The 27,368-nt window shown below is 39.5% G+C and overlaps 1 protein-coding gene across 1 annotated transcript in view; it reads left to right on the top strand.

Moving 5' to 3' along the window:
• Window positions 1-4,144: 4,144 nt before the first annotated feature.
• The window catches only part of LOC138082276 (rho guanine nucleotide exchange factor 38-like), a 32,194-nt gene continuing 8,970 nt past the window's right edge, over window positions 4,145-27,368 (top strand). The window contains exons 1-7 of the mRNA XM_068975567.1: window positions 4,145-4,322; window positions 8,211-8,344; window positions 16,227-16,349; window positions 20,862-21,260; window positions 24,650-24,793; window positions 25,614-25,812; window positions 25,961-26,220. Of these exons, the coding sequence (XP_068831668.1) occupies window positions 4,145-4,322; window positions 8,211-8,344; window positions 16,227-16,349; window positions 20,862-21,260; window positions 24,650-24,793; window positions 25,614-25,812; window positions 25,961-26,220 (1,437 nt within the window). The remainder of the gene's footprint in view (window positions 4,323-8,210; window positions 8,345-16,226; window positions 16,350-20,861; window positions 21,261-24,649; window positions 24,794-25,613; window positions 25,813-25,960; window positions 26,221-27,368) is intronic.

Here is a 27,368-nt window from a genome sequence, read left to right as displayed (position 1 = left end):
AAAAGTTCTGCTATTGATATACCAGTTAGAAAATGTTTTTAGTTATTATTTTTTAGTATTCATAAAAGATTACATATTTTCCCATCCATTTTACCCAGTCCTCTTGGAAACCAATAACATCTCTTTCTCCTTCTCCTTCTTTCTTCGTTTCCTCTTTCCATCCTGTCTGCTTACCTCCCTCCCTTAGTAGATTTGGTGCATATGAGTAGAAAGTGCAAGATAAACCATACTAAAGCAACTGTTTCTCAATAAAGGGGGCAAGAATGTATTGATACAACAGAGAAAAGACAGTGTCTTCAGCAAGTGGTGCTGGAAAAGTTGGATAGCCATATGTAAATCAATGAAGTTAAAACACACCCTCACACCACATTGGCTTCCCCAGTGGCTCAGTGGGTAAAGCATCTGCCTACAGTGTGGGAGACCTGGGTTTGATCCCTTGGTTGGGAAGATCCCCTGGAGAAGGAAATGGCAACCTACTCCGGTACTCTTGCCTGGAAAATTCCATAGATGGAGGAGCCTGGTAGGCTACAGTCCATGGGGTCGCAAAGAGTCAGATACAACTGAGCAACTTCACTTCTCATACCATACACAAAAATAAACTCAAAATGGTTTAAAGACTTAAGTATAAGACAAGACACCAGAAAACTCCCAGAAGAGAACATAGGCAAAACATTCTCTGATGTACACAGTACCAATATTTTCTTAGGTCAATCTCCCAAGGCAATAGAAATAAAAGTAAAAATAAACAAATAGGATCTTATCAAACTTATAACCTTTGAAAACCATAACCAGCAAAAGAAACCATAAACAAAATGAAAAGAGAACTTATGGAATAGAAGAAAATATTCACAAATGATGGGACTGACAAGGGCTTAATTTCCAAGGTATCCTAATAGCTCACACAACTCAACAACAACATCAAAAAAAAAAAAAAAACCCCACACAAACCAATTTTCAAATATGGGCAGAAGATTTAAATAGACATTTCTCTAAAGAAGACATATAGATGGCCAGTAGACTCATGAAAAGATGCTCAACGTTACTAATTACTAGAGAAATACATATCAAAATGGAGGAGCTTGGTAGGCTGCAGTCCATGGGGTCGCTCAGAGTCAGACATGACTGAGCGACTTCGCTTTCACTTTTCACTTTCATGCATTGGAGAAGGAAATGGCAACCCACTCCAGTGTTCTTGCCTGGAGAATCCCAGGGACAGGGGAGCCTGGTGGGCTGCTGTCTATGTGGTCACACAGAGTCGGACACAACTGAAGTGACTTAGCAGCAGCAGTAGAGATACTCTCTCACACCAGTCAGAATGGCCATCATTAAAAAGTCTACAAATAGTAAATGGTGTAGAGAGTGTGGAGAAAAAGAAATCCTCTTACACTGTTGGTGGGAATGTAAATTGGGGCAGCCACTGTGAAAACAGTATGGAGGTTCCTCAAAACACTAAAGACAGTGTTGCCGTTGGATCTAGCAGTCCCATTCCTGGGCAAATATACAGACAAAACTATAATTTGGAAAGACACATTCTCTCCAAAGATACATTCTCTCCCATGTTTATAGCAGCACTATTTACAATAGGCACGACATGGAAACAACCTAAATGTCCATCAACATATGAATGAAGAAGACACTGTATATACACACACTGAGTAATGGAATATCAAATCAGCCATAAAAATGAAATAATGCCACTCGCAGCTACATGGATGAACCTAGAGATTATCATACTAAGTGGAGTAAGTCAGAAAGACAAGGACAAATACCATATGATATGCTTATATGTGTCTAAAAGATGACCCAAATGAATTCAACTATGAAACAGAAACGGACTCACAGACTCATAGAAAACAGACTTCTTGTCAACGGGGCGCAGAGTATAGGGAAGGGAAAGACTGAGAGTTTTGGGTTGCTGCTGCTGCTAAGTCGCTTCAGTCGTGTCCGACTCTGTAAGACCCCATAGACAGCAGCCCACCAGGCTCCGCCGACCCTGGGATTCTCTAAGCAAGAACACTGGAGTGGGTTGCCATGTCCTTCTCCAATGCATGAAAGTGAAAAGTGAAAGTGAAGTCACTGAGTCGTGTCCAACTCTCAGTGACCCCATGGACTGCAGCCTACCAGGCTCCTCCGTCCATGGGAGTTTCCAGGCAAGAGTACTGGAGTGGGGTGCCATCGCCTAAGCAGAGGCAAACTATTATATACACGATGGATAAACGACAAGGTCCTACTGTGTAACACCAGAACTCTATTCAATGTCCTCTGATAAACTACAATGGAAAAGAATATGAAAAAGAATATAAATGTATAACTGAGTCACTTTGTTGTACAGTAAAAATTAACACAACACTGTCAATCAACTATACTTCAAGAAATTTTAAGTTAATAAAAAGCAATTCTTTACTCCCTGGCAAACCTTTAACATTTATTTTAGTTTTCCTTTAAAAAAATGTTGTCTTTTGGTTTGATTCAGTGTTTGTCTCTATGGCTACCAATTATTATCTCAACATGTAAATAAAACTCAGTTATTTATTCAGGACTACTGTGCAAGTTTTTTGGGGAAAAAAGTTCAATGTAAAATAACAGCACATTACAGAAAATGTAAGTAATCTATCACTTCAAGCTACAAACATTCATTGAGAGAATATTATATGTCATGTTGGACATATAATGGTGACAGACAAATTGAGTATAAACTGGTCAATAGAGGAAAAAGACAATTTCAGATGGTGCTAAGTGCTATAATGAAAATAAAATGAGCACATGTGACAGAGTTATTGGTGTGTGTGTGCACCATATTTGCACTTACATGTGATAAATTTCCTTAGTTTCTGATTTATCAAATGAAGAGCTCAAATAGATGATCTCTGGGGTATCTTCATTTCTTTTCTAGTGATGTAAATTTTCTAATCCTGTTCCAAGTCTTCAGATCCATTTCGCCATTTCAATTATGTAGTCTGTTGTCCACCCATAAAGTATTTGAAAAATAATTGAAGAATGAAACATTCACCTATCATAATTTGAAAGCCATATCTGTCTGTATTCTCTGTCTTCTAAATAAAAATCTAAAGGAAAACCAATGACTATATCTTTCCATCAGAAGGGACTCAAAACACAATTTTCATCCATGTTCCTCTTACAGTGTCTCTCTTTTTGCCTCTTTGCAGAAAGAGGCTTTTAAAAACCACTGATTTCTGGCTGAAAAAAATATGAATACAGTGGGTTGGACAATGGATGTCCAGTGGACAATGGCATGATCAAGTTTGTAGCTATTTCTTTTCCTGTAAACTTCTTGGCTAGTGGGAATGGCTCTAGGCTCATCTCAGAAGCTCTGAAGGGGAGAGCCAGGGGTGAGTGCTCACTTTTGTGTAGCCATTTGAAGATCTGTGGGCTAAGAATTCCACATGAAAAGGCATTGTGTACTAGTAATGATCAGTGATAGTGATGGCATTAATATATCTAGAGAAGTATTTGGAGAAGGAATGGCAACCCACTCTGGTATTCTTGCCTGGAGAATCCCAGGGACAGAGGAGCCTGGTGGGCTGCCGTCTATGGGGTCGCACAGAGTTGGACATGACTGAAGCGACATAGCAGCAGCAGCATTGCATTTATTATAAATCTCTTTTGGGGACTGTGGTAGAACCTCTGAAACACTGTAAATTCAACTTCTCAATTTGGTAGAAGAAAGAAAACAAACTTTGTGTTTAGATTTTTAAATGATGACTTTATTCTCCTCACTTAATATCAGAAATACTATCAAGAAAATGCATTTTTCTTCATTGTCATGGAAAAGTGCAGTCTAAAATTGTTTCCCACTATTATTATAAAGCCTGTTATTTAAAAAACCTGTAAGTGGAACATAGTTGGAAATCATGCTTTCGGTCTTTTTAGGTAGACAAATATACTTGTTTTCTTTTAAATTTTGTTTAGAAGTAGACTCTTTCTGCCTTGCTTCTTTCTGTCACCTATTGCTCTTGCTTCATTTAGAAACTGAACATAGCCAAATCAAAGAAAAGGGTGAAAATCATCTTCAGGATTAATCATTAAAAAAAAATCACAAAAATAAAAAGGAGTTAAGAAGACAAATGTCTGTGAAACTGATATGATGTATCTTTATTGCAGAGGCAAACCAAACTTACTGGACATGGGCTCTTTGATGATCAAGCCAATTCAGCGAGTGATGAAGTACCCTCTATTACTGTGTGAACTCCGGAATTCCACCCCTTCCTCTCACCCAGACTTCCAAGCGCTGGAAGATGCCTATGCTGCAGTGAAACACATTAATGTAAACATTAATGAACTTAAAAGACGAAAAGATTTAGGTAAGAGGAGATATGATGAAGTGGGAGTTTGGGGTTGGAATCTTCTGTTTATGTTTTGGAGGCTCAGAATGTCTCAGCAGTTACAGCAGGTGCCGTGATAATGATCATTTGTGATCTAGAGATAGAGGCCAGGGAGGAGAGGATGGCTTTGCCTTTCTAGCTAGGTTCAGAAGAAGATCACGAGACACAAACATTGACAACTTTTCATCGAACAGCCCTACACTCAACCTCTTTTGACCACCACATGCCTGTTGACATATTACGGGCTGAAGAAACCCATCGCATATGATCCTCCTGTTCTTGGTGTTAAATATACATGGCAGGAGGGATGGCCAGGTAGTTGGGAGCAGTGAATAGCTAGAGCTGAAAAGCGGTGGTGAGAAAGGTGGATACAGGTAAGAAGACCTGGCTAAACCAACAGGCTTATTTGGTTCTGGAACACAAAGAATGGGTATTTTTGGCAATAATTGCTCCATAAAGGGAGCAAGTATATTTCTTCCTCAGATTAACAAATTATTGTTAACTATTCATTAACTAAGAGGTCAAGTGTTAGTCATTCAGTTGTATCCAACTTTTTGCGACAACATGAACTATAGCCTGCCAGGCTCCTCCGTCCATGGGATGTCCCAGGCAAAAATACTGGAGCAGGTTGCCATTTCCTACTCCAGGGGATCTTCCCAACCCAGGGATTGAACATGGGTCTCCCACACTGCAGGTAGATTCTTGACCATCTGAGCCACCAGGGAAGCCCAGCTAAGAAGTAAGATTCACCTCTCAAGGAGAATGTAGATTTTAAAACAGGAAGCACAATTAGATGGTTTCTATCTTCTCAGGGTTAGCAGTGCATTGGGGTAGACCCTGGGTCCTCTTTCAGTGTGATTTGTGTCCATAAATTCTTAACTGGCTTTGTAGTTCTAACTTTAAGTCTCAGTTCAACATTTAGAGCAATGGTAGAACTGTGGAGCTAATTGATCCAACCACTGCATTTATTTTTATTGCCTTTATTTTCTAATTTTTATTTTTAAAATTGTATATATTTGTATTAATAAATTGTAACTATAAAGAAGAGCATAGAGTAAAAAGGGAAAGTTGCAGAACAAAAGACGCCATAAAAAAATAGCCCATAGACAAAGGATTACTATCTAGAATATATAATTATTGATACTAAATAAATAATAAAACATTCTAATACAAAAAATGTTAATAATAAAAATGAGCAACTCACAGAAAAAAGCAATACATTTTTTAATGCTAAGATCCACTAATAATCAGGGAAATGCAAATTAAAAACATAATGACAAGTGTTTCCAGCCCATCAGATTGGCAGTAAGATTTTTAGTGAATAATGTTAAGTGCTGAATATTAGTTTGCAGGTAAGAATGTAAATCCTAAAGGAAATCAGTCCTGAATATTCATTGGAAGGACTGATACTGAAGCTGAAACTCCAATACTTTGGCCACCTGGTGCAAAAAGCTGACTCCTTTGAAAAGACTCTGATGCTGGGAAAGATTGAAGGAAGGAGGAGATAGGGAAGACAGAGGATGAGATGGTTGGATGGCATCACCGACTCAATGGACCTGTGTTTGAGTAAGCTCCAGGAGTTGGTGATGGATAGAGAAGCCTGGTGTGCTGCAGTCCGTGGGGATGCAGAGTCAGACATGACTGAGCAACTGAACTGAACTGAACAGAAGGATGTAAATTGGAATCATCACTTTGGAGAACAATTTGACAATACTTATTAAGTTGAAATGCACACACCCAAGACACAGAAAATCAGTTTCTAGATATTTGAGAAACTGGCTCACATGCTCATGGAGAGGTGTACAAGTAACTAGCATTGTTCATAATAGCAAAAGGAAAAAAAAGAAAGAAACAAGCACACAAAGAAAATGGAGAGTGGCTTCCATATTAATTCAGATAGATAAATTGTGTATTATAAACTATGATACCATAAGAGCATAAAATTAAAGTACATGTCAGTTGGATAAGTCTTAAAAACACAATGTTGAATTTTTTAAAAAAGTAAACTAGCAAGTGACAGAAGAATGAATGCAATATGGTACCATTATCAGAAAGATTAAAAATATTCAAAATAATACTATATGGTATATGACTACATACCTATGAAGTAAAGGCATGAAAATAGGTACAGATATAATAAAGCTCATAATTGAGTATCATCATTTCCTCCAGGGATCAAAGATGGGGATCAGAGAAGCTTCAACTATTATGTGATTTTTTTTAAATAAAAATATTGGAAACAAGACAAAATGTGAAGGTTTGATAAAGCTGGGAGATGGACAATAGCTGTTGTATTAAATTAACTTTGCTGTTTGCTTAATCTTCAAATTTCAAAGTTTTAATAAGGAAAATTTTTCTACTCCTATGGTTCTGGTTTGCATAGCTAGCATTTTAGTAAGTTTTCTTCAGAATTTTGATGTCTTTTTTTTTTTTTCTATTTTCTTTCATCTCTCTCTGCTCCTTCTTCCCTTCCTTCTGCAACAGGTATGACACTACTGTTTTCTGGGTCTCTCAAAAAACTTAATTGTATATCATGGACATTTTTCAAGTTAATATGGTCTTCTTTTAAATGGCTCCATAGTTCAGTTCAGTTCAGTTCAGTTCAGTCACTCAGTCATGTCCGACTCTTTGCGACCCCATGAATCGCAGCACGCCAGGCCTCCCTGTCCATCACCAACTCCCCAAGTTCACTCAGACTCACACCTGTCGAGTCTGTGATGCCATCCAGCCATCTCATCCTCTGTCGTCCCCTTCTCCTCCTGCCTCCAATCCCTCCCAGCATCAGAGTCTTTTCCAATGAGTCAACTCTTCGCATGAGGTGGCCAAAGTACTGGAGTTTCAGCTTTAGCATCATTCCTTCCAAAGAACACCCAGGACTGATCTCCTTTAGGATGGACTGGTTGGATCTCCTTGCAGTCCAAGAGACTCTCGAGAGTCTTCTCCAACACCACAGTTCAAAAGCATCAGTTCTTCGGCGCTCAGCCTTCTTCACAGTCCAACTCTCACATCCATACATGACCACAGGAAAAACCATAGCCTTGACTAGACGGACCTTGGTCGGCAAAGTAATGTCTCTGCTCCATAGTAGTCCATTTAAAAATGTGTCATAATTTATTAAACTAAACCTCTGTGGATATACTTTTAGATTGTTTCCAACATTCTGCTGTTAGGAAAAATGCTCTAGCAAATAAAACTTTGTAGGCTTGATTATGGGAAGTATATTTCTCTACATGGACTTCCTGGTCATAGACTATACTATTTTTATATTTAAGGGTCTGCCAAATTATTCTCTACAAAAACTATAAAGATTTACTCTTCATCAACAGTGTGTTAGAATGCCAGTCTCACCACATCCTTACCAAAGCTGAAGGTTGGGGATATTCAACATTTTGAACAATATGAGAGGGAAAATAATTTTAAAGATAGAAAGGTATAGCTCAGAGGGATGGCTCAGCTTACCTTAACTCTCTCAGCTAGTGGAGACAATTTTAGGATGGATATGAGGTCTCACGTTGGCTGCAGTTGTCTTTCCATTAGTTAGGTCTTGATGCTTCATTCCGGAGATCCCAGATAACAAGTGTATTGTCCAAGAAGAGAGAAAAGAGCTTATTTTTTCCCCCAGTATCAGGAATTTCCCTAATGTGGGAAGTAATTGCAGTCGGGCTTTGAAGAGCTCAAGTCCTAGGATGGTTTCTGAAGGTTAGTGGGGTGGGCGGCTGGAGCTGTGATGGGGCAGAGCGACTGGAGCATGAGCCAAAAATCAGAATTTTATCTCAAATATAAATATTATTCTTAAGTACTTTGGATGAAACATGCACTTTCTGTACCGCATGTGTTCAGATATGTTATTGCCTTCTTCCATTTCAGTTCTGAAATACAAGAAGAATGATGAGGAAGAATCACTTAAAGATAAATTGTCTAAACTAAATATTCATTCAATTAGCAAGAAATCAAAAAGAGTGACAAATCATCTAAAGATTCTGACCAGAGGAGAATCACAGGTAATTTTTCTTCTTGGGCCACATACCTTTCCCTGGGGAACACGACTGCTGATACTTTTGTGAGATTTAATTTTATTGTTATCAGAGCTGTTTCTAGAACACACTGACAATCAAGGGAACTGGCCAGTGCTGTTCCTTTCCTTCTCTCTCCCCCTCCCTCCCTCTCCCTCCCTCCCTCTTGTGGGATACTGCATTGGGGGGTGGTGGTGTGGGGGGTAGTTTTGACTCTATTTTAGCTGTGGTGCTTCCATGCATGGAGAGGATAAAGGAGAGATAAAGACAGGACAGGGATCAACAAAGGATGCCCCAGGAGCCCTGACACCATCAATTAGCACATGAAAGAAAGTCGTGTCCAACTCTTTGCAACCCCATGGACTGTAGCCTGTTAGGCTCCTTCATCCATGGGATTTTACAGACATGAATACTAGAATGGATTGCCATTTCCTTCTCCAGGGGATCTTCCCAACCCAGGGATCGAACCCAGGTCTCCCACATTGCAGGCAGACTCTTCACCATCTGAGCCACCAGGGAATCCCAATTAGCACTTAATCTCATCCAAGGCAAGGCCCTCCTTTCATCTCTGTCTCCTTTCTGCTTTTTAAAAATCTCATTTCTTTTAGTACCCTTGGTGTTCATCTTATATTTATTTCACCTATAGTGTTTAGAGGCCTATCTTAGTGTGATTTTTCCTACCTGTTATCCCTTTCCTCTTCCCCTACCCTCAGGTGACATGATATTCCTGGGTAACTCTTTGGTGTCATCCTGAACACTTTTATCCCAATCCCTAATAAACAATTAATGGATTAGCAAAGCCTCTCAAGCTTTAATGTGCATGAGAATGACCTGAGTAACTTACCAAAATATAAATTCCTGGGTTCCACTTGGTTCAAACCTGCAACCTCAAAGTTTGTATTTTTATAAAGACTCCAGATACTTTTCAGCTAATCGATCTGGAAATTTAAAATCACAAGATAGAAAGGTCAAGGCCCAGAAGTGGTAATACAGTGGGCCTCTAACCAAAAGTAGGCAGAACAGTTCTTAAGATACTAGATAGTACTTCCCGACCCCCCTTTTCCTGTGCCTCATTGCATTCTCATTATGTTAGCATCCTAAAAAAAGTTTTTGCTTTGAACTAGAGGCAACTGGTTCAGCTCTGACTCTTCTTATCTACCTCACTGTTTGGCTGCTGTGGTCTTTTTTCTTTCATTAAGTCTTTGCAGCTTTCAGACCACTAAACTAGAAGTGGCCTCTTCTCTTCTGAATGCCTGACACACTTACTCAGTGTATCTCAGCCTTGGCAATGTTAGTATTTGCAGGAGTCAGCACAGAAATTAAGAGCAAAGTTTCTGAAGTCATTCAGACCTGGATTTGAACCTCACTTCTACCACTTAATAAATATTTGTCTTTAGGTGCATAAATTCAATGTAACCACCCATAAATTATAGTAGGGGATTATAGCAGGACCTAATACAGGAAGTGGTTGTGAGGATTCAATTGTTGGGGGAGTGTGTAATGTCCTTGGTTCTGTCTTGCCACAGCAAAGATTTGAAATGGTGGACCAGTGTCACAGCTCAGTTACAGCTCAGAGTTTTATTTGGCTAACAAAGGATAGTACACCCTCAAGGCATGAGGGCAGGCTGACCCCAAAGGACAGGCGTCTATCCATCTTGTCTTCCTCTTTTTATGTTTGTCTACTCCACCCCTTGAGCCTGCCCTATGCAAACTGGGCTGGCCGAGAAAGAGGCCTGTTTGTTTCACCAGAGGTTCTCACGCCTGTCCTCGGATTTTCTTTTGTTCCATTTTTGCAGGGTTTTTTCCTCTCCTTGTCTTTTAGCCACTGCCATTTTGGACTCCTTTTTCCTATTCTAACTACCTAACACAATGAAATGATACATATTTTAACAAGTATTTAACATAATGTGTAAGCATTCAATATATTGGCTATCATCATCACTATCTTATTTTGCATATAAAATACTGTTATTTGCCTTTTAACCTGCAGACTTCTTACTCCCTTGCAGATAAAACTTCTTTATGCATAATGTATTAATCATATCTCATACTTCCTGTGTTTTATGATGTTTTGCCATCTTAAAAAAGCTTGCAGGCCAAAGAAAATGCCACTGGTAGGGCTAACCCACTCTTACACAGTGCAAAGAACTCAGCTGGAATTGCTTCTTTCATTTGCAGACCAACCAATCCTGGGTCTAGAGCCACAACCACCTCCTTATCTAAATCTCACAGGTGAAGCCAATATTTCTCTGCCCTAGATCATTCCAAAGCCAGGTACCAGGCAACCAGAACCACTCCTCTAGCCCAAAGCCTGCTGGAATTATTCAAACTGGCTAGTCCTAAACATTTTACTCTGCCCCCCAGCTCTTTCTCTGTGGTTTCTCACAGAAACTCCAATAAAGACTCTAGCCTTGACTTTTCCCTTGCTCCTTCCTGCCAAATGACCCAATCTCACTGCTTCCACTGTGATCCTGCATGACATACAGTGACCACTTCTCCAGAACCTGTGAGTGTAATAAACCTCCAAGCTTCATTCTCTTTTCCTCCTGTGGCTGCACTGTCCATTCCCTGCCATACCCAGTATGGACATTCTTACAACATATGGCTTATACCATCCTGTACTTACTGCTTGCTTTTCTCCCATCGCATAGAGGAGATGATTCCAGGCCTCCCTCTCTTCAATGTGGAACTATAACATGGGAAGCTTGGGACATTTATGGTGTGTGGTCATCGATCGGGAAAAGGAAAGTCTAGATGTTTCAACTAAAGACAATAGTAACAGAATTGAACTGGGAATTCTTTTGAAGAGACTGTTGCCTCCATGAGCATGTGTAAATGTAATGTAAACAATTCTTCCCTACTCTTTCGGATGTTGCTTCTGACCCAAGACAATACTATTGAGAAACAATATCCAGGCCTTAATCCTGGGCAGGCTCCTGTAGAAGCTGTTCCAGTCTTTAATGCATTTGCCATCAACTTCTGATATTTTCCAATTGCAAACTGAAAGTGAATTGTAGTTAAAGTAGCCTGAAGGGATATTAATTAGATTTTTTCCCATTAATCTTTTGAGAGGATGTCCTGTCAGCAATGAAGCATTTCACTGTTAATCAGAAAATCAGCTGCATATGCTGGACTAGAGAAAAGATAAATCTCAAATCAGTCAATTTTGCACTTGTCAGCAGCTCAAATGAAATATTTGGTGGAGTTAGGGTATAAAACTGTTACCCAAGAGGAAGATTCTATTCCATTCATCACACATATATTGAACTCCTTTGTACCCAACACTGTTAGAGATTACAAATGCAAAGAGTTCTAAATTCAGACAGTTTGGGTTGGAATCCTAGTCCTATTAACATGGGTAAGTTTCTTTAACTTCTTATATTAGGTCACAGAGAGATTCCAAAACATAGCATCTTAAGTCAGAGAGTCATTTATTTCTCTCTCTTATAATCGTCCAGATGGGCCGTGCTGCGCAAGATCCTCCAGGATCCCAGTTCCCAGTTTTATGCTGTGTTGTTCCCTAAACATATTGTCTTTATCTGCCTCATTAAAGCTGGGTCACTGCCATGTCTTCAGTCAAAGTCCCAAGGACAATGTTGTAAGCCAAGATTCAGAAATGAAATGTATCACTTCCACTCACATCCTATTTGCCCAAATTTGCCATGTAACCCAGTTACCGGGGCAGAACCAGCTGCAAGGGAGTCTGGGAAGGGCTTGTCTCTACCAGGGCAGCTGTGTGTCCATCTTAAACTAGAAGTGCAGGCTCTGTTGGTAGAAGGTCAACATGGGGAATGTTCAAAATGTCTGCCACACCTTCTGGAACTTCTTTTTCTTTATCTGTAAAATGAGGGTTATCATAGTATCTACTTCATAGGGTTGTGTAAGACTTAAATGAGAAAACAGAGACAGGTTTTAGCATACGTGTCTAAAACACATATGAAAGTGAAGTGAAAGTGTCAGTCACTCAGTCACTTTCTAACCCTATGGACCATAGCCCACCAGGCTCCTCAGTCCACGGATTCTCCATGCAAGAATACCAGAATGGGTTGCCATTTCCTTCTCCAAGGGATCTTCCCAACCCAAGGATTGAACCCAGGTCTCCCACACTGGAGGCAGGCTCTTTACTGTCTGAAAACATAGTTAGTGTTTAGTAAATGTTACTGGTTATTATTATTAAGAAAAAATACTTCCTTTCCAATGCTTACAATCCACCCATGGAGAGAATTGCTTAAATCATTAACTAGTGAGAGCACATAGGATGGCACAATTAATTTTCGGGAGTGGAAAGAACAGGAATTAGAGGAAGGAGTTGTAGCAGGGGTGATAGTTGAGCAAGTCCTTAAAAAAAATAAACAGAAATTTGCAGAGAAGAAAAGGGACAGCAGCATATTCCAGCAAAATAGCACAGCATGAGAAGGCTTGGAAATAGGAAGTGGAACCGGGCAATATTTTTCATGTCATGATCCTTGAAACTCTTATTTTAGCATCATCTGGGTGCCAGCCAGGACACACAGAGTAAAGTAGTTGGTCCTTGAAAACTACATTTCAAAGAAATCTGTCCAAGCATTATGCTTCAAACTGGCTCAGAGCATAGAGCTCCTAGGGCAGAGGGTGATGAATTTTGTGCAGATTACAAAGAATGAGGCTGCCTATTTGATGAAAAGCTTTGCAGATAAACAATTTTAAAGGACTTAAAAATATTAAAATAAAATGTCACCATTTTCTATGCATTCAGTTCTAAGGTCAACCATGTAAACTAATGGATGTAAGAACTGAGAATAACTTCAGTTATTAGCCAGTACCAAACTGATTATACATACCATATTCCATAAAACAGGTGTCTGTTCACACAGATTTTGCCGATACAAAGCTGGTTCTGATCCTTTTCTGTATAATTTTGAATGTCAAGAAATATTTCTCATCATTAACAGAATAATGTCTTCTTAGAAACCGCCAGAAGCACATAAAAAGCATATTTTTCTGAATGCTAACAGGTATACATGTAAGATACCAATGACAACAAAAAACTGAACACATGTGACCACAATCTTAACTCTGCAGAGTTTTCCTACCAGAACTGTTTTCATTAAGATTGTTCATCATCTTAAAATTTGAGTTGATAATGAATTATCATATTTCTTTAGCCAAGACCCTAAGAATATTTTCTGAGTAACCACTGGGAAATAAATTGGGATAAATCATATCAGCAAAATGATAAATTCTACTCAATAGCACAAGTTTTTATTTTAATTTTTCATTTTATTGATTATTTTACAGACCTAAAAATGCAGTGTAATTTAGGAGAACGCATATAATACATGCCATTATATGCCACTCTAGAGGGAAGTTTTGCATCCCACAGCTACTGTGACTAGGTGAAGCAATGTGAAAAGCACCACACAGCTTTGCTGCACTAATTGAACATGAGTTGTATCGTGTGCTGGATAAAGAAAGGGCTGTGTTAAGACAGTCAGTCAGCATCGTATGAAAAGTTTTCTTCTAAACAAGGAGTTTTCTTGTAACATGCTGGGCCAATATGGTTTGTGGTTTTCTTAAAAAAGAAAAAAACAGATTCCTTTGAATTATAAAAATACATAATTTCATCTATATTTTAGGTGAAAGACAATACCTTTAACAGAGAAGAAAAGCTATTTCGATCTTTAGAAAAGACTGTGAGGCACTGTGTGAAGAACATTTCATTCTGTCTCCAACACATACAGGTGGGTGAGACACCACTGTGTTTTTCAATGTTTCTCTACAAGAAGGTCTTGATGTCTCTGGTTTTAATAAGGAGTAGATGTGACTGTTCATTCATTTATATGATGACACCTATTGTACCAAATTTGGGAAGCTCCCAGGTGCTGGTGAAGTAAGCAAATACAAAGACTTGGGTTTTGCTCTCTGTCCCCTTCCTCTTCCATCCTTCCCCTAATCTAAGTCATCATACAGTGGGGCAAGCATGGTTCACATGCTTGCCACATGGGGCTGGACCATTAGCATAGTTTCTTTATAATATGCTAAATGGCAGACAAGGTAGAAACGTTATTTATTTGATTATACCAACATATGTCTTTCCTGGCCCTAAAACACATATTTGCAAATAGGACTGAGAGAAAAAAGAAAACCAAAAGAGGGGAAAAAATAAAATTAGAGAAATTAAAAAGTAAAAAGTGCATAATCTAAAGGCCATAAGCTCAGATCAGTTCAGTCTCTCAATTGTGTCTGGACTCTGCAACCCCATGGAGTGCAACACACCAGGCCTCCTTGTTAATCGTCAACTCCTGGAACCTGCCCAAACCTACATCCATCAAGCTGGTGATGGCATCCAACCATCTCATCCTCTGTCATCCCCTTCTCCTCCTGCCTTCAATCATTCCCAGCATCAGGGTCTTTTCTAATGAGTCAGTTCTTCTCATTAGGGTTAGGGTTAGTATTAGAGCTTTAGCATCAGTCCTTCTAATGAATATTCAGGGTTGATTTTCTTTAGGATTGACTGGTTTGATCTCCTTGCTGTCCAAGGGACTCTCAAGAGTCTTCTACAAAACCACAGTTCAAAACCATCAATTCTTTGGCACTCAGCTTTCTTTATGGTCCAGCTCTCACATCCATTTGTGACTACTGGAAAAACCACAGCTTTGACTAGATGGACCTTCGTCGGCAAAGTAATGTCTCTGCTTTTTAATATGCTGTCTAGGTTGGTCAAAGCTTTTCTTTCAATGAGCAAGTGTCTTTAAATTTCATGGCTGCAGTCACCATCTTCAGTGATTTTGGAGCTCAAGAAAAGAAAGTCTCACTGTTTCCATTGTTTCCCCATCTATTTGCCATGAATTGATGGGACCAGGTGCCATGATCATAAAAACCACAAAAACCCACATGTGCATCTCAAATTTAGCTGTAGGCTACCTCCCAGTCAACCCCAAAATGGAGATATGATCACGCAATTTTAAGACAAACCAAATACCTCTATTTATTTTATAACTGGTAGTTTGTAACACCCCCTTTACAGTTCTGATCCTTCTCCAGGGGATCTTTCCCACCCAGGGATCAAACTCATATCTCTTGCCCTGGCAGGCGGATTCTTTACCACTGAGCCACTTAGGAAGTCCTAGTTAATAAATGGTCCCTTCCTATTTTCTAGTTTTTCTCTTGGATATGTTTTGGAAGATGTTTGCATGCTTTAATAGACGATCATACCAACAGAAGATTAAGCTGACAGGCATAGTGATTTGGAGACAAGGTTCTATGTTACATAGCCAACAAGCCATATTCTTTTTTTTTAATTAACTGATGCAAAACCTGATTTTGCAGTCAGATTTGCTAATCTCTTCCTAAAGCCCTGACTTCTGTGAAAGGAAAATCAAACCATAGTTATAACATCCAGAGGGCAGTGGAAACCCTGTGCCTGATACACTTTTCAAGGAGTCAGTGCCTCCTGGGAACATCTACAGAAAAGTCTTATATTTCCACTAACTGATTCAACAAAAGTGTGATCATCTTCTCTTTAAAGAGAAGATTAAATTCATCAAGGAAAACTGATGACATAAATCAAAGAGGAGTGATTTTTAAAATACGAGATCTGTAAGAATTGAATGATTAAAAATAGCCAATGAGGGAATTGAAGATGGACTCTACTTAATAAAAAAAGGGTGTCATACCAACGGAGCAATATGAGAAAGTGACAAAGGGAAAAGTAAGGATATAGGTCATAACAAGTAACCTGACTGTGCAAAGGGTTTACAGAATTTTTCCTTCCCTTTGTCTTTTTCTCTTGGTGGTAACAGTTATATTGATGAAGTGCATATTTGGGATGCACTTCCTTGTACTCACTTCAGAACTTAGCACTTTTGGTAACTTTGTTCTTGGCTTCCAGGATGCCATGCCTTTAGCTCTGCAGAGCATGATGGAGCTCCAGGAGATTTCACACAACAAAGATGAGGAGGAGAGCAGCTATTCAGAGTCTCCAAGTAATGCCTCAAATCCCTCTGAAGACTTTGTAAGTAATTTATATTCACAGGTGAATGCAAACGGAAATAGTAGGGTGAGAAGAAAAGCTGCTTTTCATTTACTTCTTTGGAACTAAAAATAAAACGTGCACTAAAGCAAATACTAATGTCAAAATTAGTAGATTTAAACAGGAGTTTTTTTAAATCATTGAATATTTTAAAGTGGATTTGTGAGGCTTTTATTATAACCAAAATTTAAGAGGGCTCCAGACTGTGTTTGTAGGATATCCAGTGTCTGTGCAGCTTTTAAAATCAACATTTAGTTTAAGTCTGCAAATGGTATATTAGGGATTTATTAAGTTAGGAAGCTGTGATTTTCTTAGAGGAATCTCTGGAAATGCCTAGAGTTTTTACAGAAGGAATGAAGATATTCTGTGAGGATGACTTTTATTAACATACCATACACTGGAATATAAGAGAGTAATAGTCACTCAGCTGTATCCAACTCTTTACGACCCCATGGACTATATAGCCTGCCAGGCTTCTCTGTCCATGGAATTCTCCAGACCGGAATACTGGAGTGGGTAGCTGTTCTCTTCTCCAGGGGATCTTCCCAACCCAGTCATCGAACCCAGGTCTCCCATGTTGCAGGCAAATTCTTTACCATCTGAGTCACCAGGGAAGCCCAAGAATACTGGACTGCATAGCCTATTCCTTCTCCAGGAGATCTTCCTGACTAGGAATCAACCAGGCATCTCCTGCATTGTAGGAGGATTCTTTACCAGCTGAGCTAACAGAGAAGCCAAGTAAGACATTTCTAATCAGAAGGGGCTTTTGTTTAAGAGTCATAGGTCTTCTGTTCTGTGGTAAAATATTTGTTTCCTAAGCATTATATAAAATATACAGAATTACAAAGCAAAAATTGGGAATCATTAAAAACATGCTTGAGGCAAGAAAGTATTTGGGCAACAAACTAGTCTGAGTAATATTTATTTTAATTTAGTATCTTGGGCTAGATAGGTATTATTATTTCATAATAATATTTCAAGTATTATATAAAAGATATAATAAACTCCTCCATCATCCCGAAGGTCCTTGAAAATGACATTTTTTTTGTATTGGTATTATTGGCATTTGGGGTCAGATGAATCTTGATTGAGTGGCCCTTGTATTGAAGGATATTTAGCTTTCCTACCAGGCTCTGAACCCCAGTAAATGTCTGCCATCTCATATTTTCAAATCCTGGGAAGTGATACAACACCCACTCCAATAGAAAAACACCCAGAGACATCTAGCTTTCCTGGCAGTGGGTAATGGAAAGTCATGATTACATCTGAAACTAACATGGTAGATTAAATGGATGGGAGAGAGGAAGGGGGTGGGAGAGGCAAGGAGAAAGGAGAGGGTTTTTATAACACGTTAAATGGAAAAAATGTGCCTAGTTCTTTATATGTTTTCTGGACTTAATTACAGTGAGCACATTTTAGAAAACTCCTCATGGGTTTGCTCTCTGGTTTAATTCCAACTCATTAAGGTGATAAATATTTATTGAACACCCTTTAAGACCGTAGTATATAGCTTCCCCATCATCAAGCATGCTCCAGAACCTGACAGAATGAAGAGATAAGGTGTCCTTCCCTACCTTGCATAAAACCACAGGGATGATAAATTAGGCTAAATTAGAAAGCTCAATATAAAAGTACCTTTGTATGAATAAAGTATATTAAACTCTTTTTTAAAAAATCAAATATTAAGCACTCACATCTATCTAAAGGCAGAGCAATTGTTTTTAATCTAACCATGAGAATATCTATCTACAGATTTTGTACAGCACAAAATATTAGAATAAAATCTGATTCTTTTTTGTTCCAATAGTAATTCCTATGTACAGATGAACTGGTTCATGTCTGTGGGTCACAGAACATATATAACTATATACTAAAATTGTAATTAGTTGAGTAGGAAATGGCAACCCACTCCAGTATTCTTCTCTGGAAAATTCCATGGACAGAGGGGCCTGGCAGGCTATAGTCCATGGGGTCACAAAGAGTTACACATGGCTGAGTGACTGAACATTGTAATTAGATTATTCATCCAACTATGTCACAAACACAGTAATTCATCCCAGAACAGTAAACATATTCTTTGCTTAGTTGACAGACTCATTAAATAATCTGCAGGTATATATTGATTGTTTTATAAGCTAGATATCAAATTTAATCTGTGCTGGCTATTGCTGGCGCCAATATGAGACTGGTTTCCCTCCTCTTCTCCAGTTCCCATGAATTCAGACAAAGTTACCAGAGGTCATGAGTGCATGCTAAGTCATTCAGTCATGTCTGACTCTTTGTAATCCTATGGACTATAGCCTTCCAGGCTCCTCTGTCCATGGGATTCTCCAGGCAAGAATACTGGAGAGGGTTGCCATGTCCTTCTCCAGGGTATCTTCCCAACCCAGGGATCTAACCCAAGTCTCCGGCACTGGCAGGCAGGTTCTTTACCACTAGCACCACCTGGGAAGCCCTACCAGGGATCACATAAGTTATTTAATACAAACTGCTGCTCAGATGCTGATTCCCTAGAACATCTTTCAGGGTGCAAAAGAGAAATCTTTTTCCAAATTGCTATAGCCTAATCATGATACCCAAGCATATATAATAAAGGGAAATGTTGGGTAGTTAGCAAACACAGGAGACTTAGAACAGAGGGGAGGCAAGAGGAAACAAAAGAAATTAAATCTAGACTGCTCAGGTGCTGGCATGAAGCTAGACAGGGATTCAGTGTTCATTTTCAATGCCTCAGACCCACAAATATAACAATTTAGGACATAGGATCAGCATCAGCTTAATCCTGCAAGGTATTTAAAGAGGAAGCAATAACTATCTAGCCATTTCTGTAACAGGAACAAAATACCTGTAATAAGGGGGTACTCTCTGTATCAGTTCAGTCGCTCAGTCATGTCTGACTCTTTGCAACCCCATGAATCACAGCACGCCAGGCCTCCCTGTCCATGACCAACTCCTGGAGTTCACTCAGATTCATGTCCATTGAGTCAGTGATGCCATCCAGCCATCTCATTCTCTGTCGTCCCCTTCTCCTCCTGACCCCAATCCCTCCCAGCATCAGAGTCTTTTCCAATAGGTCAACTCTTCTCATGAGGTGGCCAAAGTACTGGAGCTTCAGTTTAGCATCATTCCTTCCAAAGAAATCCCAGGGCTGATCTCCTTCAGAATGGACTGGTTGGATCTCCTTACAGTCCAAGGGACTCTCAAGAGTCTTCTCCAACACCACAGTTCAAAAGCATCAATTCTTCAACACTCAGCCTTCTTCAGAGTCCAACTCTCACATCCATACATGACCACAGGAAAAACCATAGCCTTGACTAGACGGACCTTAGTCGGCAAAGTAATGTCTCTGCTTTTGAATATGCTATCTAGGTTGGTCATAATTTTTCTTCCAAGGAGTAAGCGTCTTTTAATTTCATGGCTGCAATCACCATCTACAGTGATTTTGGAGCCCCCCAAAATAAAGTCTGACACTGTTTCCACTGTTTCCCCATCTATTTCCCATGAAGTGATGGGACCAGATGCCATGATCTTCGTTTTCTGAGTGTTGAGCTTTAAGCCAACTTTTTCACTCTCCTCTTTCACTTTCATCAAGAGGCTTTTTAGTTCCTCTGCACTTTCTGCCATAAGGGTGGTGTCATCTGCATATCTGAGGTTATTGATATTTCTCCCAGCAATCTTGATTCCAGCTTGTGTTTCTTCCAGTCCAGCGTTTCTCATGATGTACTCTGCATATAAGTTAAATAAGCAGGGTGACAATATACAGCCTTGATGTACTCCTTTTCCTATTTGGAACCAGTCTGTTGTTCCATGTCCAGTTCTAACTGCTGCTTCCTGACCTGCATACAGGTTTCTCAGGAGGCAGGGCAGGTGGTCTGGTATTCCGTTCTCTCTCAGAATTTTCCACAGTTTATTGTGATCCACACAGTCAAAGGCTTTGGCATAGTCAATAAAGCAGAAATAGATGTTTTTCTGGAACTCTCTTGCTTTTTCCATGTTGCACTACCAAAATTAACCAGCATGGTAGACAGGGAAGGGGTGGGGGTGTAGGTGTGGGAGGAACAGGACACAGCCTCTCCTAAGACCAACTGTCCTCCTTTTATTGCTAGCAAAGGAAGCGAATGATATGTGCATTATTAATAATGCAGGTTTGGTAGTCCAAGGTGGAGATTACCTGCAATGCTATATTTGGGAGGAGCTCCTCTTGGCTCTGAGCTTAGAAAGAAGGGGAAGGGGAAAGTGTGGAGGGAGATGACCCCACTGACAAAGCCAATGGTTGTGGAGGGAAGGCCGGAGCATAGTTTGGGTGTGCAGGTTTCAACTTTCGTATTCTTCTTCCTGTTCACTCTTCAGTTCCAACCTTAGAGTCTAGAGTTGCTATTTTAGGTCCTTGCACAGGTTTAGCTAGACAAAATAAAAAAGTTAAAAAGAAACACAACATGATCCCTTGCTCTTCAAACTTGGCTAGGTACTTTCCTGCCTTCCTTTGTGCTCCAGCAAGGAGGAAGTGAGCCATTGATTACAGCCCCGGGCTTGGTATCGGGCGTTCCTCTCCGTGATGGCGTTGTTCTGCTCTTTTGGCAGGCAGCTCATTTACAGAAGCTCGTCCTGACGCCCCTGTCAGCCCTGCTGTCCCTGTTCCCAGGGCCTCAGAAGCTAATCCAGAAACGCTATGACAAACTGCTGGACTATAACAGCTACTTGCAGCGGGCGGCGGCGGATGAGTCAGACTTGGCCAAAAGGGAGTATGAGGCCCTCAATGCCCAGCTGGTGGAAGAGCTCCAGGTGTTCAATCTGGCCGCGCGGAAAATCCTCCTCAACTGTCTGTGCAGTTTCGTCACCCTGCTCAGGGACCTGATGATTGTGGCCCAGCGGGTTCACAACGCCACGGTGCCGGTAAGCATAGCTCCAGGATCTGTCAGAAACCACGCCGTGCAAAGCAGCCTACTCAGAGCGTGCTCGAGTGTAGTGTGCATGTGTGTGGTGTCCGTTTTAACTGAAGCCAGTCAGAGAGTGTTCTGCTCCTTATCCCTCTTCCCCACAGGAAGCTGAAAGCAAGCTTCCTGGTGCGGGTTTACTGTGACTTACTCACACGGAGTTCTTTTTGGAGATTCCTTTTCAAACACCGAACATCCTTCAGCTTGGCTCCCTTTGTTGGCAGAACCAATGTAGCTCCATCTGCCTGATGCGATCTTGAAGCTTATCAATTTATATTTTGTATTATCTTCCTATTCAACAGTTTCTAAATGTTAACCATGACTAAGACATGGATCCAAAAATAAGGCCATCTCAGTGTAGTGACAGAAATAGGATAGCCGTCAAAGTCTTTGTTTTGCTTTTGTTTTTCTCTGAGGAATAGAAGCCTGATGTGTGTCTGTGTGAGAAATATGTGCATATATATGAGCATATATCTAAAACAGGGCTTCTTGGTGGCTCAGCAGTCAAGAAGCCGCCTGCAGTGCAGATGTGGGTTCCACCCCTGGGTCAAGAAGATCTCCTGGACGAGGAAATGGAGATCAATCCACGCCCGTATTCTTGTTGGGAAAATCCCATGGTCAGAGGAGCCTGGCGGGTTACAGTCCATGGGATCACAAAGCCTCGGACAGGACCGAAGCGACTGAGCATGCATGCATATATAAAATGTAGATATTTTAATACATAAAATATATACCTATACCTATATATCTTAACTTTCCATTAGGGTATAATTTTATAATCATTTTCTGAAGAAGAAGAAACATATTTACAGCCTAATATCAACTTGAAAAAAATTAGCTTTGTTACCTGTCCTTTCAAGTATATTACTTATCTTTCAGCTGGTTAGATATTTAATGGACATTTGGAGAAAAATATGTTGTATAATTTTTAACTTATCCTCTGAATTAAGTTGGATAAATAGGTGCTATATTTACTTGGCTCAAGAGAAAAAGCTATATAAAAATGTATAAGCAGCCTCACACCCATTCTGACTCCAAACCACCTCATCTCCTGCTCTCACCCCCATTGACATTAGTTTATTTTTATTGTGCCATTAAAAGTATAATAAATGCAAATATGTATTTTATTTCTCACCCAAACTATAGTACCCTTCTGCCACTTGTGTTTAACATCCATGTCAGTACATAGCCTCATCATTTCTTTTACATCTTTATATGTCTACTACATGCTGCTACTGCTACTGCTAAGTCACTTCAGTTGTGTTCGACTCTGTGTGACCCCATAGACGGCAGCCCACCAGGCTCCCCTGTCCCTGGGATTCTGCAGGCAAGAACACTGGAGTGGGTTGCCATTTCCTTCTCCAATGCATGAAAGTGAAAAGTGAAAGTGAAGTAGCTCAGTCGCGTCCAACCCTTAGCAACCCCATGGACTGCAGCTTACCAGGCTCCTCCATCCATGGGACTATAACAGCTACTTGCAGCATTGGGATTTTCCAGGCATGAGTACTGGAGTAGGGTGCCATTGCCTTCTCTGGTCTACTGCATAGTTGTACAATATTTTTTGGTAACAACTTTATTGAGATATAATTCACATACTATACACTCCACCTGTTTAAAATATAACAATTCAATGATTTTTGTAGATTCACAAGAATTGTGCAGCCATCACCACAATTTTAGAAAATGGTCATCACTCCCAAAAGAAACTGTGCCATTAGCAGTGACTCCACTTTTTCCCTAGCCTCCCCAGTCCCAGACAACCACAAATCTCCTTTCTGTCTCCACAGATATGCTTATTCTGGACATTTGGTATAAAGAGAAATTTACAACATGTGGTTCTTTGTGACTGGCTTCTTTCACTTAGTATAATGTTTTCAAGTTTTGTCCATGTTGCAATGTGTTTTACAACTTAATTCTTTTTATTGCCAAATATTACATTCTATGGGTATATCACATTATATTTATGCATTCATCAGTTGGTGAGCAATTGGGTTATTTCTACTTTTTGACTATCATGAATAATGCTGCTATGAACATTCAAGTTCTTAATAGATATGTTTCCATTTCTCTTGGGTGCATATCTAAGAGTGGAATTTCTGGATCATAAGCTAACTCTATGTTAACCTTTTGAAGAACTGCCAGTCTGTTTTCTGAAGTGGTTGCACTATTCTACATTCTCAACAGTAATGACTGAAGGTTCCAATTTCCTTAATTTGTCTTATTATTATGACTGTCATAGTGGATATGAAGTGATAACTCATTGTGGTTTTGATTTGCATTTCTCTGATCCATCCCCTATTTTTTTAATTCCTCCCCCATTTTTAAACTTGTTAGGGAACTATAATTTCCAGATTACAGTGCTCCAAAGGTAACCACTCTTCTGACTTATATTACCATAGACTGTTTGGCCCAGGTTGTATTTTATATAAATGAAATCACACAGCATGTATTCTTGTGTATATTAATCTGTCCCTATTGATAGATATTTGGGTTATTTACAATCTTTTTCTATTACAAATAGTGCCAGAGTGATTTTATATGTTAGCAAATGTATTAATATCTTTAGGAGAGATTTCTGAGTGTCCACTAGTGTGTGGAGCAATCTGATTGCAATTTCATTTGAGAACTCCTGGTGATAGCCCTCAGCAGGTCTTTCCTCTTGGGTTGTTCAGAATCTTCAGAGATGTCCTTTTAAGTTTTCTGTCTAAAGGGTAATGGTTGACTGTGAAGCCTGGCTGGCAGGGTCTCTGGATCCAGTCTATATCCACTTACTTAATTACCGTCTTTCTAACTTGGGTCCCCACTGTCATTTGTGCCTAGTGTCCAAGTCTAGAGACTTTTCATTTTACCATTTGCACAGAAGAAAACTTTTATCTTCTGCTAAAGTATGGAAGTCACCAAGATTCACTGAGATGGAGAAAGAATCTTGGGATCCAACTGCTTCAGAACAGTTCCAGTTGTCTATATCTGCATAACAGTTTCCACCAAACACGGTGGTGTGAAACAACCAATGGTCACTTATTACTATGGTCTCTCATAGTTCTGGGGTTCACTGGGATCAGGTAATCACTCTCAATGTCTCAGTCAGATAATAACTGGGGCTGAAGTGTCACAAAGATTTTCTCAGGCCACTGTCTAAGGTTGGTGGTTGGATGATGATAGAGACTCAAGCAGTTGGAGACTGGAAGAGCTGGGGTTGCATAGATACCCCACTCCTTCCTCCCCACTCCCACTGGATCTTTCAACATGGCCTTTTAATATGGTGAAACCAGTGCAACTGGACTTCTTCTATAGTGACTAGAGTCTCCCTAAATTGTCCCAAGAAAAATGTATCATTTCTACCTTTAGGTACCACAGTTGGCTTCAAGCATCTCTGAAATTCAGAATCGAGTACTAGAAGAGGTTCAAAACCTGAATTTTGTAAAGGATAACAATGCTACCTTTATTGAGAGGAAACTTAGTTTTGAAAAGAAGAAGCCTGTGCAGACTCTGGTGAGTTTGGTAGCATTCAGTAACAATGACGACTATCACTTGTTTTCCTTGTTCATAGTATGTTATTTTTCATATAACTTATTTCATTCTAATATCTTATAATTACCTACTTATTACACATGAAATTTCTCATTTATTTCTACCCTCTGCACTGTGAACTCCATAAGGTCATAGGTTTTTATCTGTTTTGTACAAGATGTATACAGAACAAGTGCCTAAATGTGCTTGACGCAGGTAGGCACTGTATAAATATCTGGTAGGTGAATGAACAGAATTTTGTAAAGCAAAATCATTACAGTTTAAACCTTACATTTTTCTAGATAAGGAATCCTATTCTGCAGAGATGAAGTGGCTTTCTCAATGTCACTTAGTAGTAGAGCTGGGACAGGGGCCAAGCCTCTTGACTCCTGCCTAATTTACTAATATTATTTCCCAGAAAAATACATGCACATATTCATTTAATTAATTAAATATTATTTATCAAGTGCTTAATACATAAGTGCTTACAATATGGCAAAAAATTTAAAAATGTTCAACAACCAAGAAGGATTAGAACCTCTGCCTTTTTATTCTCAACCAAATTTTCTTTCTTCTCGACAACACTGCCCTCATGTGCTAACTAGAGAATTTTTCACTGCATAAGTCAGCTAAATACTTTCACAATAATAGCCTGATCTATGCCTCAACATTGAAATAATCCCAAATTAATGTATGGCTTCCATATTTAAAAAAACCTCCAGAGAATAAATACTTACCAGTATTTATTTGTGAGGATTTTATTATACATCTGTCTAAATGAAAATCTCTCCTAACTTTCCAGCCAGAAGTGCCACGCCAGACGGACACTCACCGCTCCAAACTTCTATCCACATACAGCACAGAGGAACTCTACCAAGCTAAGCGCAAGTGCAATGCTACACAAGAATATGACATCAATCTTCTGGAAGGGGAGTTGGTGGCTGTGGTGGAACAGAAAGATCCACTGGGGAGTACCAGCAGGTGGCTTGTTGACACAGGAAGTGAGTTTTTTGCATAAGATGCAAAGAACTTCCACCTCTCTACTACTTGAGATCTTCCCAGGGGCCTGCCTCTGTGTGCTTCTCCAAGTGCAACCGTTTGGAAAGAGTATATAAATAACCTTGTTTCTTCTTTTTATTTCCTCCCCAGTTATAAAAGGATATGTGTATTCCTCCTTTCTAAAACCCTACAATCCAGCAAGAGTGCAGAAGGTGGATGCTGAGAACAGGTTCTGCGACGATGATTTTGATAACATCAGCCTCTTTGTGTCTTCACGGCCAGCCAGGGACAGTGTCACAGGCACCCCAGAAGGTAGCATAAGTGGGAGCAGCTCATCTCTTAGTGGAACATGTGGGAAGTCTGAAACAAATGGTACTGACGTTGACAGTTTTCAAGAGGCAGATGAACAGGTAAGAATTTGAACCTTGGTGTGAAGATGCATGGCTGTTCAAATCATGAAACATGTTCTCTCTTACTGTGAGACTCTGGAAGTGTCAGCTTCCGTTTTGTGTACCTTTTTCAAGGGATTTAACTCTCTGAGCTTGTTTCCTCAAATGAGGAAAAGTGAAGTCACTCAGTCGTGTCTGACTCTTTGCAGCCCCATGGACTGTAGCCTACCAGGCTCCTCTGTCCATGGGATTTTCCAGGCAATAGTACTGGAGTGGATTGCCATTTCCTTCTCCAGGGGATCTTCCCAACCCAGGGATCGAACCCGGGTCTCTGTCATTGTAGACAGATGCTTTACCGAGGAAAAGAAGACAGTAATTCCCACTTGGCCAAGTTGATGTGAGGATTAGAGATAATGTGTAAGTGAGCTATTTATGAATCAGTTGTTTTTAGTCTCTAGCATAACACGACCACATAATGACATATACTATATACTGAAACTTTAAAAAGCTATGGTTCCCCCATTTAACCAGTGCAAAGTCTATTGGCATAATCCTTTCCCAAAATGGTAAGTTAACTACTATATAGGGTTCCTTTTGCTACCTCAGAAAGCTTCAATATATTTGTTAATCCCCAGTGGTGACCAGTTAACTGGTTCCTTTTTTTAAACTTGTTTTTTTTTTCTTTAGTGGCTTTTTTATTAATATTAACTTCTTTAAAAAAAAGGTTAATACATGTTATTTGTGAAAAGTTAAGATAGTAGAAAAATATATGTAAATTAAAAGTAAAGGTCTTTATTCTCTCCTCAGTCCTACTTTGCAGAGATAATATGGAGGTATATCTTTTCAAATACTGTATTTATATGAGTATATTTATACTTACATGAGTGAGAACATATACGTTGTACATAAGTTTTTTTCACTTAACAATACATCTTAGAGACAACCATACTTAAATATCTACCTTCTTCCTTAACAAATTCTTTATAGTACTTCATTATTCAGATATATCACAGTTTATGTAACTATTACCATAATAATAGACATTCAGAATATTTTGAGGTTTTTTAAAATTTCAAACAATATTTCAGGCAAGATGCTTATTCATCTATTTTTATACACTTAAATGAGTTTATCTGTAAGGCAAGTTCCTAAAAGTACTGGAGCATCAA

Source organism: Capricornis sumatraensis, chromosome 7 (genome assembly GCF_032405125.1).
Source record: "Capricornis sumatraensis isolate serow.1 chromosome 7, serow.2, whole genome shotgun sequence".
Lineage (NCBI taxonomy): Eukaryota > Metazoa > Chordata > Mammalia > Artiodactyla > Bovidae > Capricornis > Capricornis sumatraensis.
Note: the sequence above shows the minus strand (reverse complement) of the source record. Positions and strands in the feature narration are given on the sequence as shown.